Source organism: Meleagris gallopavo, chromosome 12 (genome assembly GCF_905368555.1).
Source record: "Meleagris gallopavo chromosome 12, MGAL_WU_HG_1.1, whole genome shotgun sequence".
Taxonomy (NCBI): domain Eukaryota; kingdom Metazoa; phylum Chordata; class Aves; order Galliformes; family Phasianidae; genus Meleagris; species Meleagris gallopavo.
The window spans coordinates 10,893,797-10,913,114 of NC_139415.1; the positions used below are offsets into that span (position 1 = coordinate 10,893,797).

Sequence of the window (19,318 nt, forward strand, 5' to 3'; positions counted from 1 at the left end):
GCGTTGTTAAACACTGCGTCGTTAAACAGGGGTCGGGTCATACAGTCCCGCATTTGGGAGGACGGATGCAGCACAGCTGCTGCTAAGCTCGGGCACACCGCGGTTCTGCGCTCTGCTTCTTCTGCCTGGGTCTTGCAGTTTGCTCAGCTGACGGCAACAGTCCCCTACCTTTGTTTGTTTGTTGCTTATCGGCGTTTTCAGGCTTCAGGCCCGGCTGTAGTACGTCGGTGCTACAGTGTTTCATCTGAAAGCTGATGTAATGAGTGAGAAGGAGAGGAGCGGAAGTCAAGACAAACGTGCGAAGCGGGCCGCAAACGTTCGTGCCAATCACATTAAAAAACATCATTGTACAGTAGGAAAGTTGTTTTGGCACCTGTCCTGTGATAGTTGCTACTTTTCTCCAATAGCAAAATAACTGATCCTTTTCATTTTCACTTACACTTTGGAGAGTGGGTGCTGCATGGATCTCAATGAGTACGAGCATAAATATCTGAACTGAATTACGGGGTTTGTTGCAGCAGTTAGAAGAAAGTTCCCTTAAGAGCTTAGTCTAATGCTATTTCCTGCAAAGGCAAATAGCCTTTGCCCAAATCTACACCGTTTATGCAGTCAGGAAGTTCTTTGGGCACCCTTGGTTTCTTTTTATTTTGCCTGCTCTTTGTCCTAGGCCTATATTCTGGGGTACGTTTAATTGGTTTGGCTGGCTTCCTTCTAAGCAACGCCTCTCAGCTGCTGCTGTCCCAGAGGTACCAAGAAGTCATTAGATGCTGCACTTTCACACTGGAAGCATCTCATACTCTGTTGCTGCTTACTTCCAGTCTCCTAGCAAGGTGGTATTCACTGCAATCTGAGTGTGTGCTGTTCTCCTAAAGCCATGCTCTTGTCAGGAAGCAAGCTGCAGTTTCAGGCTGATATGCTTGATTCACAATCTCAGGCTGTGCTGTTTGAATTTTCCTTTTACACTGCCTGATCTTTACAGCTTGATTCTACACAAGCAGGTGAACTCCTGCACTTACAGTCTAAATTGTACGAGTTGCACTCTCCAAAATACAGCTTTGGTGCCTTGACATCTTCTTAGAGTTCACTAAAAGGAAAGATGGATGTTATGAATGTTGTAGAGGTAAGTTCTAACTTCACTCTCCAGGTCCAGAGGCACATGCCATGGACAACAGTGAAGTTGGCTCCAAGATAGTAACCAGGAATTTTAGAATTAGGCTATGTATGTCCTGGTACATGAAGGAGGGAAAGGAACTGGAGAAGAGGTGGAAGGATGTTCATCAGGAGGATATCTGAATTTCCTTACACATTTGGATAAAAAATGTCAAGGCTACAAATGTATGTAGCATAGTAATGGTGTATGGCCAAACTGAGCTCTGGTTCTTGTCCTAGCAATAGCATGAGGAAATTCTTTTCTGCAAAGCAGTTCCAGTCTTTTTATTTTGCTATAACAAGTACTTGTTTGTTCTTCAGTGCCAGTAGAAAACTCAAGTCAAGAAAAATAAAATGTATAATTCAAATCTGAATACGTACCTCTAAGACCAAGATAGGTATGTCTGAGGGTATACTTCAGCTTTGAAACCTCAGTCCTCCACAAGGAACACTGGGCTCATATGTCCTTGTCATGTTTGACAGTTGCATGCACTGGCCAGCTGTTCAAATACATTGTATGGGTTTGGAACAGGACAAAGCTAGGAATCTGCTATTCCAAGAATATTTTTCTTGCCTGCCAGGGCTTTGTAGCAGTACAAACAAAAACAGCTGGAAGAAATAGTTCAAAAATAGTCTGAGCCAGTTTTATCTATTGTATGAAGGCATCTTAGCAGTGTGTTAGTGGAATCCAGTTACTGGTTCTTTTTCATTCTGTCTTTTTTTTTTTCTTTTTTTTCCCTAGCACTGTATCTGCACTGCTTAGACCACAAATGGAGCTGGGGAATTCTTACAGAGATAACCCTATACCGTATTTTCCTACTGTTTCTAGTATAAAGATGTCAGAACTGTATTAGGATTAAGAAGAGATATAGAGCACATCCGGAAAAGCTGTAGGAAAAGACTTATCAGGCTAAAGCACAGTAAAAGCTTTTCTACAAATAGTTTATTCACAGAAAAATGTAGATATGAGAGATCTGGACAACGTTGTAGATTATACTAAATTGGAATTAGAAAAAAATGTAAAATATTCATGGACTTTTTTTAGCAACTTTTTCAGATCTTAAGCTGCTAAAAGTCACTAGAAAAAAAAAATAGAGTGATAAAATAAGAGCCAGAAAACATCAACCAAATTTCTTGCTATCCTTTCCCTTACACATCTGCTAGCCAATTCTACCCATGTGACAGTAATCTGCTAAATTAGTTCCAAAATGCTGTTAAGGCTCTGACTTCATTAATATGCCTTAATGGCCCTGACTCCCTTCAGCTGGGGCCGCACACCCACACCTCTGCTCCTGGGCACAGGAACTCCATGGACTCTCAGGTTGGGATGGTTTTCCTTTTGTGAGCTCAGCTGATGTGTAGATTGATTTTGAGGTTATGTTTATATTTCCTTTTTTCTATAGTTCTCTCTGAGGTCTTTGCTCGTTATTGTTGCTCTCTCCAGCCTTTCTGCTCGCCTTGCCCAGGAGTTGGTGCAGCTGTGCCCTGCTGGCCTTGCTCTCTGACCTGGCTCTGCCTGGTGGGAAGCAGCTGACTCTGGTCGCTCCTGGGAGGGCAGTTTGTTGGAGCACTGTAGTCATGGGTGAGTCCAGATTGGTTGATAGAAGCAGCATTTTTTAGATGCCTTTATGACATGATACAGAATGTTTAAATATATGTCTGCTTTTAGAGTCTTAAATACTTCTGAGATACTTTTCAGTAGCTTTTCAGTGTTTTTTTTTTTTTGTTTCTAATGATCATTCTCCCTAATTCATGAGTGTCTCTTCCTAAATATATTTTGGAAACAAAGCAAGGTGTTACTGAACAGCCTTCAGCTTTTGTGGCAATTCAGGGAGTCTGCGTATGCAGCAGTAGTGCTATTTAAAATGTAAAACATAAGAATAAGCCCCTTGCCAAACAGCTTATTTACAGGCAGATGTTAGTGACTCACACACGCCTGGAGCTGATGAAACCAGATTGAGTCCTGTTAGCCTGCAGATGGTTGAAGGCTATTGTCAATAGCAGTACTGTGGATATGGAGGCTCTGTGAGAAAATTGCTGTTTGCTGACCAGAAACGTAGAAGGGCAATTACTGTTTCTGTAATGTTAGCAATAATATAAAGAGGGAGATATTTTCTCTGGCTGACGTATCTGCAAGTGTCATTCTCCTGTGCAGTACTTCAGCCTATGCTCCTGCTTCTCTAACTAATTAAGTAGGACAAGTCAGCCAGCTCACAGTAGCTTTTGCTTGTGTTGGAATAACAGCCTTCCAGGAGCTGATAGATAATGATAGAAGTGTATTTTGAGTATCATGAAATAATTTGTAGAGTAGTTAGATGCAAAAGTAAACAATAAGTTTTCTTTAGTAAAAGATATCATATGGATAATATATCTGTTAGTAATGTTTTGTAATAACTGATAACACTAGGCTGTCCTATTTTCACTGGTGAACAAATTCCTCCTGCATGTACAAACGCAGAGAATCATAGAATCACAAAATACTGTTTGAGTTGGAAGAGACCCTTAAAGGCCATCTGGTCTAAATCCCAGGACTGAACAGGGCACCTGCAGCTGATCCAGTGCTCAGAGCACTCGAGTGTCTCCAGGAACAGGGCACTGAGTCCAACTCCTGGCTCCACACAGGACTACCCAAAACTTCATCCGCATTCCTGATAATGTTGTCCAATGACTCCTTGTACTCCTTGAATTGGTGCTATGACCTCTTCCCTTAGGAGTTAATTTCAGTGCCCAACCACCCTCTCAGAGAAAGAGCTATACGTTAGGGACGCCTTATATTGGTACAACAACGACTAGAATCTGGCTCTCTGTCTGGATTTATCTGCTCTTGTCCAGTCTTACATAGAATATATCTCAATTTCTGTAAGGGGTGTCTACACAGAATGAGAAAAAAGGTTGTAGCTGAGGCACAGGTTTCCAATAATACAGCTGGTCTATAGATTTTACTAATATCAGTAGCAGACTGAAGAAATGTCAGAAATTTTGACATTCGCTTAGTATGGGGTAACAGAGCTAGCCAAGGAGAACAGAAAAGTGGGAAATAAGTTGCATGGCTGTCTGTCTGTTTGTTTTCCAGCAACTTGTATCTCCAAAACGTCAGTGCGGAGCTTCAGAAAACTTCTTTTCCTCCATCCACCAAGTTTTTCTAACCTTTCTTTACCCTCGTTCATTGTCAAGTAGGTTGTATTCACTTATGTCATCACTGCATCTTAATAAGAGCTAGTACATCTGCTGGCTCCCACAGGAGCCAGGAACCTCCTCTGATCCTCCACAACTAAGTCAAATCTGAGTCCCTTGTGACAATGAAATCACTTCCACATCTTTTAATAGAATATAATAACAAAATGATCTTCATTTTTTTTTTTTTTTCCCAAGCAATGCTGCTGAGTTGTTTTGCATTCATTTTACAGAGAGCAGATAGCTTATTCTGCTCCTCTTGCACTTGACCTGGTACCTTCACATTAAGCTGCCGGTTGCAGCCAGCCTGTACTGAGGAGAAGGGATGATTTTCCTCTGGTAGGTTCAGAGTTCTGTCTCTTAATGAAGACTGTAGCTGTCAACTCAAGAAATCAGAGCAATTGACAGAGCGGCAGAAGGGGTTGGCGGGTAGAAGAGAACAGAAGAATCAGAAATGGATTTCAAACTTGTTTTCTCTCCTCGTATTTGCTTTGAACTTTAAAGTATAGATTGGCCCAGGAATTCTGTCTTAAATTAATATACTGTCCTGCTTTCTCTTTTTGAGCATGATGTTTTGTTTGCTGCTTTGTTCTCACCTGCACAAGCCAAGAGGAGTGGACAACCATTTTGTAGTGGGTTTTGTTATAGCTTGTCTGTATTTGTAATTTGACGTGCAGACTGTATGCAAGACAGTGTGAATCTTGTTCTTGTTATTGCCAACCACTTGATGCACAGTGTCACTTATTTCCTGAAGCTATTTTCCAATGGCCTCATTTCTGGTTCTTGCTTTTTTTTTAGTCTGCTTCAACACCTACCCATATTTATTACTTCCTTTGGCTTTGCTGCATTTTCCTATATTAATCATTCATCCACTGCTTTCATAACTACATTGTTTTTGTCACTTGAACTCCTCCCAGTAAGGTATTTCTTCCAAACTTTCCTGTTTGTTTTTTTTTTGTTTTTTCCCCCCCCCCAGTCTATCTCACTGTTCTCTCCTTCCATATCCATACTGGTGTGTATCAGGACACGTAGTGACATGTGGCAGCTGTCTTGGGATCTGGGCATCTGCTTTGCTCTGCTTCCTACCCTACCTGCAATGATGTACTGAGGAAAACCAGTTATCACACTGAGCTTTGTATGATGTTCATGACGTGCAACATAGACTCTGAAGGGATGAACTCTGCTTAGGCACCAGGTGTTCCTTATTTCACAGAGCACTCAATGTTTTATTCTTAAAAAACACAGAAGTAAAGGCCATCAAAGCTTCCGAGGAAGGTGGGTTGTTGTCATTGTTCATGAGAAGAAAATGGCAGACAAGTTCAAGAATTCACATTTGGCATTCCCACAGTCCTCAGAGGGGCTTTATGTAGGTGTATATATATGTGTTTGTGTGTATATATGTTTTATATACACATGTATCTATTACATATAATATATTTTGCAAACTAGGGGAGGAAAAAGTCCAAATAGACCAAATAAATTTTACCCCTCAATTAATTTTTCATTTTGCCTTATCTGCATGCAAATGTATGTATTTTTATGTATTTTATATTGAAGTATTTATATCTTTTTAATATTTTTCAATTATGCCTACAATAATCACATGAAAATATAGGCATCAAAATTGCATAATGATTATGTGACTGTATTATATGTAGATCTCAACGTGTCTATCCCAGCATTTTTGTTAGGGCTATGAACACTGAACTGAAAAACAAACTATGTATATTCCATCTGAAACAAAATGTGTTTGTTCTGGAAAGTCATGAAATTTAATGCATCTGCTACTACTGTACAGGATCATAAATATGCAAATGCACCACAAGTTGTTTTGCTTGAAGACAAAATGGAATTTGAGTGACAAGGAAGGATAAATATTCAATTACTTGCAGTAGTGACCATTAGTTTATATTGTATTTATTAATATTGGATTCAACTGAACACAAACTAAGAGGAAAACAGAAATTTGCTATAATGTTTTGGACCACACATAAGTATGCTTTTATTTTTCTTGAAGCCACAAGGCTTTTTTTCTCCTTGTTGTTCTGATGGAGCTGTTCCCAAAGCCCAGGGCAGCCATCAGCATGGAACGCGGGGTTCCCTCACACTGTGGAATGAAAGGCACAGTACCATAGCTGAACTTCGTGCCTTTACTAATAGAGGCTTTACTCTCTATAGCATATAATGTTTGTGAAGTGTGACAGTGCATGATTGCTCTCTCCCCCAGAGAGCTTGTTATTTCAGGGTAAACAGGCGCCCTGTACAAACATGATGCGGGGTCAAAGAACTGATTATGCCCTATCAGGGTTCTCATGACTCTTGTTACAGGAAATTTAACATTTTCCTTTTATTAGTCAATCAGGTGCAGCTCTATTACTGATAACTTTGAGGCCTCCAACCAAAATTCACTTTCTGCATGGGGCCTCAGCAGGATACTTCCAGCTTTGGTATTCATTAGGCTTAATCCTGATTTATGAGCCAAATGTTGTTCTGCACTGTTTCAGTGGATTTTGAATTTGTAGTTTAGCCAAACACATTTTCCCTGAGTAGTACAGACTTTTGTTATGATGTAAAAATGGCCTTCGTGATCATCAGATTGGCTTAGCTGAACTTGCTTTGAGAGAATGTTTATATTTAGTGGGGTCTGCTGAAGGTGTACATCTGCATTTCAGGACAGAGGTAAATAGAGACGTGCATTTTTCTAGATTTGAAGGCTTTGTGTTCAGGTTTTCCAAGAGTGGAATCTGATGATTAGCATCTGATCAAACATTCTTTATTTACCAGACCAGAGATGTAATTTGCTTCAATTTGGCCCGTATCTGTATCCTGCAGGGTTTTATTTCCCTCCTTTTCTGCTTGCAGATGAAGACTTTTGTTGTCACAATTGAATGTAAATCAATCAATAACAAAATGCTCAATGATTGTAGCCAGTACTAAAGACACCTGGCCTTAAGTACTTAGAAAACAGAATAAGACCATCGTACTTCCAACCAAGTTCCTTATGAGACTGTGCCAGCTGTACAGATGGATGAGATCATGATTGTGTTCAATGAAATAAGTGCAAGTGTCCATATCTCACAATTCTATGAAGTACAAGAACTTTACAGCTGTCATATTTAATGTCATTTAAATGATGTATATTTTAGAGAACAGCAAAAGAAAAGCATATGCAATAGAAAAACATTATTAATAGTGAGAGATAAATACTGGAGTTACGTATGTGAACTCTTGAGAGATTCACTGTAATTTCCTATTCAAAAATCTTTTACCAGCTCTGCCAGACTAACATGGCATGAGTGTCAGTCAGAACAACGTGTGACAGGTTTGCTAATAAGCAGTACTCAAGGACTTGATACTGGATGAGGAGCTTTGCAAGCATTTGGAAAGACAGAATAAATCATTCCTTGAAGAGCTTATAATTCATAGAGGTTATGGACAGTGAGCAGAAGAGAAGTTAATTGTTCCCTTAGAAGCAATGATTTCTTGTAATGGTTAATTAGTTTATTAGGATTGCTGACAAACTGCCCCAGAGTTGAAAATGAGCCATCTGGAACCTGTAAGTTTGTGGCCTTTAACTTTGGAACACGTATTGAGCACCCATGGCAGACTCCTTCAGCATTCTAAAATGGTTTTGTCTGACAGATCTTGTCTGGACTCTTGGGTTTCATTCAGCTTTTGCCTGGCTCGGCAGAAGGGATAATGGAGGTCTCCAGCAGGAGTTAAAATCCCAAAGCTGTCACATTCACTGAAACCTAGAGATGAGAGTGCAGGGGGTGGGGAATGAGGTGGCGGTGAAGAAATCAAAGAAACAGGGTAAAGGAGACAACAAATGACTGTGATGTGAGAGTGGGTTCCACATAGGGGAATGTCCCCACTGAAAGTTGTCAAAACAACTGTATAGTTTTTCAGCAGTAGGCTTAGGATAGATAAATACTGTTAGTTCTTGGGCTGGTGCTTGTCTTGCATACACACACACAAAGATTTCTATGTAATAAAAGCAAACGAACAAAAAAAACAACACAAATAACAACAACAACAAAAACAACCCAAAGCCAAGCCATACAAAAAACCCCAACCATGGAGGGTGAGGGAGAATGAGACTAAAACTGTCTGTAGATCGGGCAAGACATATTGCTGGTCACTGTTGTACCATGTGTACCATTATTTACTCTAATGCTTTCTGAAAATCATCCTTTGGGTTTGGGGGATGCTTGCAGGTGCTTACCTCTGTTTTCTTGCATGCTTTGTACATCCAGTTGTAGAACTTATAACTTAAGTCCAAAATCATGCAAGGAATTAAGCGTGTGACACAACAGCAGCCCCACTGAAATCAGAGTGCCTGCTGGAGCTGTCTGACCTGGTCTGCTCACTACTACTCACTTGTTCTCCAATTAATTGCAGGAGATGAATGAATGTTTCTAAGACTTGCAAACATGATGTTCTATTATCTTTTGTGTTTAGGGTTATACTAAGGAAGTGATGAGAAGCAATGTTGTAGGAAGGTATCAGAGTAAGGAGAAAGTAAAGAATGCAGGCAAGAAGCTCTGAAAGAAAAACAATAATGCCGATCAGCATTTAAATTTAGGAAACTATTAGACTCTCAGGGCCCAACTTTGTGATGTTATCTGCGGCTAACAGCGGTGCTATGAGGACAGCCCGTGGCCCAGCGACCCGGGGGGAGGGAAGGGTCGTGCGGTACCCAGCGGTGCCCGGGGGCCGCTCCCTACCCGCGCCATCCCTTTGGCCGCCGTCCTCGCCACCGACTTTCAGCAGAGGGCACTCTGTTCCTAACGATGGAGGAGGCGCTTTCCCTCGCTGGTGAGAAACCTCAACGCGCTGGAAAAGTTTCCAGCGCAACATATTTGAACAAACTCTTCATCGGTTATGTTTAGTTCGCCGGAGCGTATTTTTAACTTCGGTGGCAGGGATAATAGCCCTTTTTCTGTGTGTTGCTCTTAGACTCGACGAAAGCTCGGGACGTCAGTGGAAGCCGCAGCGCAAAGGTAGAGGATTTTACCCCGTTACTGCTTAGCGACCGAGAGGGGAAGGCGAGCGGAGCTGTCGGATGAGACGTACTTGTCAGATTTACAGTAGGAAACCTAAAAATATCGCGGAGGGCAGCGTGATTAAAGACCTCCTCGGCGTGCGAGCGGATTCGCAGCTGTACTGTCGGAGTCGCTTGGAGATGAGACGCGGGACGGTTGCGGTTTTGGAAGCTGCTTCGCATCAGCTTCGGGGGCTGACTTCACGGTAGCGTTCGCCCCTCGGGGGAGGACGAACCGCCCGGTCCCAGGCTGCCGGAGCCAGCGCCTTCGCAGCCGGGGGGAGCCGGGCCCCGCTGGCCGCCCGCCCGCCCGCTCGCTCTGCCCGGGGAGGCCGGGGCCGCGAGGGGGTGCCGGGCGGCGGCGGCGGGTGGCGGCCCCGCACCGCAGGTGGAGGCGCCCGGGCGCTTCTCGCCGGGGCCGGGCTGCGGCGGCGGGAGGGGCGGCCCGCTGCCAGCAGCCTGTAGGACCTCGGTGAACTGGCGGGGCGGTGGGCCGGAGCCTGGCGTGAGGGAGGGGCCGCCGCTCGCGGTGCGGGATGCCGTATCCCCGACGCAGTGACGGGCGAGGCTCTCCCCTGACCCGCGAGCGGGAAGGAGGCGCCGGCGGAGCCGCTCCCCTCCTACTCCGGCACCGGCCGGCGCTGCGCTCCGCGCCGAGCCCGGCGCCGCTCCAGGTGGGTGAGCCGGGGGGCGACTGCGGGAGCCGCTGGGCGGGCGGCGCGGCCGGCTCGGGGAGCCCCGGGAAGCCCCGGCACCTGCGGGGTACCGGAGTGCGGAGTGTTGGGCTTCATCTCGGCAGTGCCTGGCAAGGGGAGGAACCTTCTCTAGCACATGGGAGACTGAAACTTTTGAATGACCAAAGCATTCAGGAGCGTGGAAGGTTGGAAGTAGGTGGGTGGGAAGATCTTCTCCTCTCCTCTCCTCTCCTCTCCTCTCCTCTCCTCTCCTCTCCTCTCCTCTCCTCTCCTCTCCTCTCCTCTCTATTAAACACTTATTTCTGTATATCTTAATTATGTTTAGTCGACAGGTGCAAGGGTTGTTCGTGTAGCTGCTTTTCTTTTGGGACATCTGATATTTTAGAAAGGATGTGTCTGATTTTGGTTTTGAGGGAAAGATCTGCATTCACTGTGGATCCTCGTAAAAAATAGGGGTGGAGGGCGAGGGGAGGGAGGGCTGTCTGTGTGCATGTGTTAGGGGTGTGTGGAACTTGCACTGTTTTATAACGGTGGTAATGAATAGGCTGAGGCAAGAATAAGTGCTAAGAATTATCAGCATTGTTGCATGTTTTATTTTTTTCTTGTTAAAGGTTTTAAATTGAAGCTTTTAATAAAAGTGCCTAGCAGTTAAGTGTTGGCCCGCAAATGATGAGGGTCTTTATACTAGGTCATTTTCTTCTCTGTATCGGGGCTGCTGTGATCAGAACTTTCAAAGGCAGTACGTATTACTGCAGAGGCCCCAGGGCTGGGCTCTCGGCGCTGCATGGGTGAAAGTGAAAGGTCCAGACGGGAGGGACCGATTCGATGCATTGACTCGCATGCAGGAGCCGATCAAACTCGCCCCCTGTTGCCTGCTTCCCCAAACCTTCCCTCGTCTCCACCCTGCTTCTGTTCCCTAATCGGAACTACATCACCCTGCAGGCTGTGCTCATGGCATGCGCTGCTAGTCTGCTCCGCTGGCCAGCACAAACGCCGATGTTTGTATTGCATTTCTTCCAAACGCTGGTTCTGTCCCTTTGCCTAGTTTGCTTTAGTCATTGAAATCCTGGCGCAGCCCACTTGGTTTTGTTTGTAACTTGAAACAATCTCTCTCAGCAGAGTTCCGAGGCAGGAGGATGGCCAGCCCCAACGGTGCAGGGCTCTTCTGGGAGGTCATTTGGCTTGCTATTGCTATCTGTGCTCATCTCCAGGTAGGTGATGACTTGTTGCTGTGCTTGCTATTTTTTAGGTGATCTTGCCGCAGACTTTCAAATAATATCATTTAAACAACGCTGCTGAAATATCTGCATTGTAAATAAAAAGTTTCCAGTGAGAATGGGATCGAGGTTTTCCTGTCACTGAAGTTAATTTTAAAGACATCCATCTGGGAAATTCATACTTTCTCTCTTTGTAGTAATATTGTACCTGACTCAACTATGTGGGGACCAAAGGGAGATCTTGCCAGATGTGTAATGCCTGGGGTCTCTCAAGGCAACACAGCTGCCCTTTGCCCACAGGAGATTTAGCACCTGATAAACGTTAAGATACTGTAAGTGACAAGGGTTATATAAATACCTGTGTAGAAGAAACATGTAAAGCACTTGGAAGTCAGTGAGTATCTTGGGAGGAGGAAGGTCCAAAAAGGTCTTTCCTTCAAGTGTTCAAGGAATACAGGAACCATGGAGGAAAGCTGTAGCTGCCAACTGATCTATTGCCTGACATATGAGCCTAATCAGTTCCAAGAAGTGAGTATTTCAAGAAATATGGTGTGCTGGCGTGCGGCAGAGATGTTGTTAGTCTGTCATCCCCCATAGTGATAGTTCCCACAGTACAGAATGTTTCAAGGGTTATTCTGTCTTACGTGCTCCAGAATCAAGAAGTACTTAGAAAATGATAATTAAATGAACTGGAGAATATTTTTGAAATAAATAGTATCAGTTTTTAAAATATCGTGGTTGGTTTTACAACTTAACTCTTGGCTGTGTAGAAAATCATTGATGTGATTTTATCATTGTGTACTGTTTGTACTACTGCAATGCTGAAAAATGGAGGGGTCAAACTGGAGCACAGTGTGCTGGTCATTATTTAAACATACATCCCAAATACTTTTGAATCAAAGGCTGATACAGCAGGCACAAGTAAATTCAAAAGGAATGTGAAGAAATGAGGAGGTACTACTGGCCAGCTCAGTAAGCTATGATCATGTATGATGGACTCTGAAGTACAAGGCAGTGGGATCAAGCTGTGCTACTCACTTACAGCACTGGTGTAGTGTGTGCAATGAGTTGTTTGGCAGTTACTTGTTGATGAGCACCTCCTGTACCACGCTATGGTTGCTCACAGGAGCAATATAGCTAGCTTTGAAAGTAAACCGGTTTACCTGAGTAAAGGACTTGTCATAAAGGGAAAGCTATTGCGTTCTTTAGTAACTGGGCAGTTAAATAGTGCATGTAGTGTGTGTCCAGGCAGATAGGACAACAGAGGGTCTCTTTTTTTCCCACTTGCTTCTCATGTAAATGCAAACAATTTACTGATTTTCTGTGCCTGTTCTGTTTGTATTTTTGTGTGCAAGAAGTTGAATGATATTGTAAGAGCCAGCACTATAAAATGATGTACTATGTGAAGTTCACTTAACAGTTCTGTGTAAGATGAGAATAGAAATACAGGGAAAGGAAATGTCAGCTTTGTGTTTGGACCTTTTGGTTTTGAGGAGACCAGTTTTTTCTTTTATAATACATTTCTTTCATGTTTTTTCTTTCATATTTTTCTTATTGCAGTACTGGAACCAGTAGAGGCATAGTTTCGTCCTCTCCACAAATGGTTTGGCATAGCTTCACTTGTCTCCTTATAAAACAACTACCCAAACACATTGTAGTAATCAATAGACCATTGTGAGTAATTTTATGAATATTTCAGTCCAGGTGAAATATTTTTTGTCTTGATGGTCCTTTTAATTATTCTAAGGCATTTGACATATTTGGGCCATTAACACTTAACTCCAATCTTGTAGAAATCCCTTCTCCTCCTATGTTTTAGTGTTTTATCTCAATTTTAGTCACATGAAAGATATATTATTTAAACATGACATTTTTTTTGTATTCAATATCCATTAATTCTTTAATTGGTTGCTTGAGGCCATATATGGACCACACACAGTTCTACCCTAATATTGTACCATAGCTTCCACTTATATTGTTTTTGGCTATTAAAGTGCTTATGTCTGGAGCTAATCAATTAGAAACAATTGGATGCTGGGCAAGGTCACAAATCCGTGTCATGTCACTTATGTGCAATTGATTAATTTCATCCTGCTTGAGGCAGGTACAGTATAAAATAATAACCATTCAAAAAGAATGTGGTGGGAATGTGGTACAAATGTAATGCAAAGAAAACTTTAACATGAGAAGTTGTGAAAAAGAGGTAGCTATTACTGAGAAGTGGAAGTGAACTTTGGTTGTAGGATCTGTTCTGATTCCTCACTAATATGGTAACATGCATAGCACAGTGTTTAGCTGGGCTCCAATCTGACCTCAGAACTTATGGACACACAGTGTCTCAAGTTCATGACAAAATCTTTTTTCAAGGGTGTATTAGTGGCTATACCAGCACGTTGCATAGGTTAACGAGCAAACTGTTTACTGTTGAGCACTGCTGAGCTGCTAATTGTTAAAACTGTCCTGAGAGCAAGAGCAGTGGCATAAGTTTGACTCAGGAAGAGATCACTTGCAAGCTAGCCTTGGCTGTGATCTTCTACAGGCACAGGGCTTCCTTCTCCTGGCCTTGCCAATAGAAGTGAAATGAATGGAAATGAATTCAGTCTAAAGCCAATAGTGACCCAAGCAAATGATGTCTGTGAGTCTGTCTTAAAAAAAAAAAAAAAAATAAGGCAGCAGTGTCAGCAGAACAGAACAATTCACTACTTCTATAGTTTTAAATGATGAATACTTCCAAGGCAGTTATTATATTCTGCAGATTACATGCATTTGTGAACCTTAGCAAACTACATCCTTGCTCAGGGCTGTAACTGATCGTGTGTGCTTACTACTAAATCTGGTGCAAGAGGCTACTTTTCTCATGTGGTAGCAGATGAGCTATCAATAGTAGAGAGTGAACAAAGCAAAAGTATTTAAGTCCAAAATTGTTAAGTAATCTCTCAAGAAGATATGGCCACACACTGGTGTAGGGGAACTGCTGTGTCACAGCCTGAATTGATGATTGAACACCTGGTGAAGGGGGTGGCTGGCCCATGAAGCACAGGTGCAATCAATCCACCACCTGTGCTTCCCACCTGACCAGATTCAGGGTCCACCCCTCCCTGGGCTCATTTAAGGGCTAGCTTTCAGACGGAGAATGTCTCCTGGATGAAGGCTATTTCCTGAGAAGGAGTGTTCTGTACTTAGAGATTCTCATCACCAGTTGGGTGAGTCACCTGTTTTCTATATATAATTGATATTCCTAGTGATGCTTCGACTAGTACTGCAAAGAACTTATCAGAAGCAGTTTCACTGCTCCCGAGGCCCAACAATTGGCAATTGAAAAGGCAGGGTGTTCAGCCTGGTACCTACTCCCTTCTTAACCTCATGGTGATGTTTTATTATACCGTTCAGTTAGATGCTGTTTTATGTTATGAAATGTATGCAAGAATGTATGTATGATATTATTACAAATGTGTTAATGTCAGCAAGAAATGATTGCTAGTGGAACGGTGTGGACAAGATATGAATCATCAAAGATTTTGCACGTGGGCTTACTTTGTTCTCTTATGCTATTTTCAAATTTGGACTACGCAGGTATTTTCTTATGTTCCTGGAGTACTAGTTAAACCCTCTGTAAGTTGGTCCATCTCATCTCTGAAGACCATGGAATTGCTAAGGTCTGGGGAAGGAATTATAGCAAACGCACTGTGTCTGGATATTTATGAAAAATTAGTTCTGGATTTCTCTGGAAGGGGATGTTTCATAGATCACATCCAACAAAATGTTGGTTGTTCTCACGATTTATGATTCTGCAATCCTTACTTGTGCTATATTTTATTCTGACTATCTATGATGATTTGGATGTAAAAGATATACATACTGAAAACATTATCTTATTAGAAATGTTTATGCTGTAGCCAATCTGCCAAAAACTACCAACATAGCAAATGACTTTAAGTTGAGTTTTTTGAGGCCAAAAATCTGATGTCCATTACATGACATAGAGGATTTAGAGACCATCTTTGCAAAAAACCTCTGGAATATTCTTTTACAGTCACTGAATGTGTTGCACATCAACACCAGGAAACAGATTAACTTATATGCCGTTCAACATACTGGAGATTTAAAAATACTTATAATAATAATAATAATTGGGATGTAATTTGGAAATCCAGGGCTGAATTTGAAGAAGTTTCTTTTTTTCTTTTTTCTTCTTTTTTTTTTTCAATTCTGTGCAGTTTTGCCATCAGCCTCAATAATTTTGTTTTTTTTTTAATTGTTTTATTCCTTGTTTGAAGGTTGAAATACTTCTACTGCAGACAAACAACACTTCTGAGACTCTGTAGTATTCTGACTTAAAATATTTTTATTAACAAGTGTGTAACTCAGTGACAGCGTTCTCAGAAAATTCACTAACTCATTTTGAATTTGTGACTAATAATGATTGCTCAACTGGTGGTCAGAGTCTGAACTGCAGTTGCCCCCTGCTTACAATCCAAAGAGTTCTATTGGCAAACAATTATGATGATTCTGTCTTGTGACTTGAGTCACAAAATATGTTTGAATACTTACTTCTAAGAATATACTCTCATTAAAAGCTTAAGCAACTATGAGAGATGACCAAAATTCCAGATGATACCAGTGAAAAAGTCACTTTTCTTTCTTTATTTTCATTTTTAGTAACTATTTTTTATCATAGGGAATATTAATGATGCTACAGTGATACAACTTGAGAAAATCATGCTTTGGTTATTCACCTGAGGTATAGCCCAAAATCATTCATTCCAGTAAGACAAAGGTGGTTTAGTTTCTGTGTCCAGACAGAGTTAGAATTCTGTACCTGCATCTTCAGACACGAGTATCTTTGCTTGCTGATGATAGTTTCTGACGAAGTCCCTGCGACATCTGGATTGAGATTCTCAAGTCAGTTCTATGTAAAGTTCCAGGCTGCTAGTTCCAGAAGCTGAACGCTTTTAGAGAAGCTTCAGTGTAAGAACAATGCTTTACAACTGCCCTCAAACTAGAATTTTCCGTGGAAAAGTAGTTAAGAAGTGAAGGAATAGCTCCAGGATGACCTCTGGTTTTTAGCAGATACTTGAAAACTTAGTCATTTATAATTACTCATTCAGGTCTGCTTGGTGCATCTGGATCCTGCATATTCCTTACCAAACTCAGGCATAAACTGCACTGATGAAGCAATTTTTCAGTGCACCAAATTCTGTTTCTGCCTTTACAGCACCAAAAATGTCCACGGTGGATTGTACTGATATTAGAACCCTTTTATCAGCTGTTTAGAAATCACGGTTTGGCCATCCAAAGTAATGAGTTTGGCTTCAAAAGAAAATGTTTTTTAAAATTGGAGTCATTTTTATTTGCTTCTAGAACCTAAAAGATCTATGTGCTTGTCTTTATCTGCATTCAATCAAGCCTTCAGAATCTTGAAGCTTTTCTTAAAATCCTGTGTGCTCACCTGAATCCAGGAGCTGGGATTTCACAAAACATCAAATATAATGTGGCTAGTAAGTATATTAATTACAGGGATAGTGGGAGCAGATTGATAGTTGGGCTTCTGTCATTGCTTGCACTGTAAGGCTATGTGAGAAATCCCTAGGAATGAGTATGTTAGTGTGTTGCACACGCTGCACTTGACTGTTAAATGTGTGTTATTAAAATACTTTATAGCCTGTGCTAATTAGATTCCTGTGGCCACATACAGCCCCACACTGCTCTACTTCAACAATTTCAGAGTAATACTTGTTAAGAAGGATCTCTGTAAAACCATTGGTGCATGGTGAAAGTGTGGGTGTGTTTTTGAAACGCAGTTTGCCAGTGAGAACAGTGTTCTGGGAAGGACAGTGGATATAGCTATGGCAACTCTAAAGGGACAACAGAGTTTGCAGCTAGAAGTAGGAAAAGAAGCAAACAGCTGCTGGAAGGAAAATTCAGGCTTTAATCAGTCTGGATTTGGCCCTAGCTTGATTTCTGCATGCAGATCAACATCAGATAAACTTCCTTTTGAAGGTTCTACAGTTTTTAAGCTCAGTATTTATTTGTCTGCGTGGTTTTCTATTCTGAAAAGCATTTTCAACCTTCTTGTGTGTTTTGGAATAAGAATCTGTTTTCCCTTGTTTTAGAATGGAACAGAATATGTTCACAGACTTGAAATTTCTGCACTGCCTTAATTAGAGATGTACTTTCCCAACTTCTGCAGTGCTACATCAGGAATGCTCTTCATCTGCATTTGTGGATCTCTTGAAGAAATAGTTAAACTTGTACATGTATCTTAGAAAAGGAAGGCTTACTCTCATGAATAAGACACACATGGGAACTGCGTTGCATTGCAGTTCTGAAATAACCTTTGTACTTACTTTGTCACTGATAAATAATTCCTTTAGGTTTGTAAGCAAGTTTGTGAAGGACTTTCCTTCTTGGAAGAAGAGAACTTTTCTTGATATTAAATGAAGGCTTGTGGGCTGTTAAGTGCTCTTGGATTTAAGGGTTATATTTTCAGAACTGCCTTAGTCATGTTCTAAGAGCAAGCGTGGTTCTGCGACCTTTATGATGACTGTCAACTACACAAGGGTGCTAAATCTGTTGCAAATAGGGCTGTTGTTTCAGAAGGGTCTGTGTGATGTGGAGCCTTTATTTTGGTGACTTTCAGTAAGCTTCGAGCTTTTGTAAGTTAAACGTAAATATTGTTAAGTGCTTAGCTGTATTGGTAGGTGCTTAAAAGGATTTTCAAAACAAGTGACAGGCTAAATTTCCATTAGTATGATCAGAACCAGGCACTTAGGTGCTTTAGGCACTTCTAAAAGCCTGGCTAACCATCTGTCTTCACATTTCAACGTTAAACCAAAACTTTCACCCTCAAAACTCTTTTGAGAGAATAGGATTCTGGTGTGTGAGTTCTAGTACCTGGACGTGTGGATACTTGATTAAAATTTGAGAGGTACAAGTAGAAGCATCAAGTGTTGATAAATGGAGTGTAGTTCCTGAAATTTTGGCTTAATACATTCCTTCCAGACGGCATATTACATAAATTGTTTAGGAACAATGTTATTTCTGTTTCTAATTTTATATTTATTAGATTTAACATCATTATGGAGAGGGAATGAAAACAGCGTTCTCAGTCTGTTTTGAGAAATGTGGTTTCCAAGAATTGTCAGTTTGTCATGCTTCTGGATCCACTAGAAACACAGTGAATGCAGTCAGCTCAAATAAATTGTGAAACAATATTAAAAATGCATTTATGACTGCAATTACTAGATTGTTGTTGTATGCTAACTGTTGTCGTTTGTGTCATGGTGGGAGGTCCCAACTGGTTAATGATGCTGTTTCATAGCTTTAAATAAGTAAAGCATTTGTTTGTATGTGGAAACATGTATTTCTGTATTTATGTAATGTTTTTTGCCATCAGTTTTTTTGCCAAAAATCTAAGCTGCTTAAAATTTATAGGATGCAGTCTCTTGTCAGTGCATATAAGCAGAACAGTACCGTTTATAATGTATTTATGCAGAAGAAACTGAGGAGATTCTCTCTGAACATGCAGATGTAGAGAACAGAGCTTTAGCTGCCTGATCTACTGCCTTTCAGTATCTGAGAATGAAGGTGACATGGGTACACTTGCACTGCCACAGAATGCCAGGAGAAGGTGACTGCTTTCTTGCAGGCTGCATTTGTTGCTCTGCACCCTTCAGAAGGCTGCAGAATCCAGCTTTATTTCCAGCTGACTGATTCAAAAAGAATTGAGCTAGCACCAAAAATGTCTTCACTTGTTTTTTTTTCTGATTGTTGTTGCCATTTCCTTGCTTGTATGTGTGCACCAGGCTATCAAATGGCATGGAGAAATAAGAAGCAGTAATGCAAGTCATGGTTCTGATATACTCAGATACATCAATTCCAATGGGAGTTGTCCTTTCATCCCAGCTACTGCAGCCTCTTGCTGATGAAGCAGTGGCGTGGAAGCACAAGGCCAAACAAGCTCACTGCTCTCTGTGGATACATAACAAATAAAGTATGCTAAGATATGATTTGGCTTCCTCTCCTGAGAGTCTCCTTTC

General features: G+C 41.5%; 1 protein-coding gene across 14 annotated transcripts in view; it reads left to right on the plus strand.

Annotated features, from left to right (window-relative positions):
* ADAMTSL3 (ADAMTS like 3) overlaps positions 1-19,318 on the plus strand; it is a 190,414-nt gene that overhangs the window by 309 nt on the left and 170,787 nt on the right. For 2 of the 14 annotated variants that reach the window (XM_085233757.1, XM_085233759.1), the window contains exons 1-2: positions 9,596-10,258; positions 11,179-11,273. In XM_085233757.1, coding sequence (XP_085089883.1) covers positions 9,904-10,258; positions 11,179-11,273 — 450 coding nt within the window. In that variant the 5' untranslated portion in view covers positions 9,596-9,903. The other 12 variants (XM_085233763.1, XM_019619471.3, XM_010717457.4 and 9 more) reach the window with 12 other exon arrangements.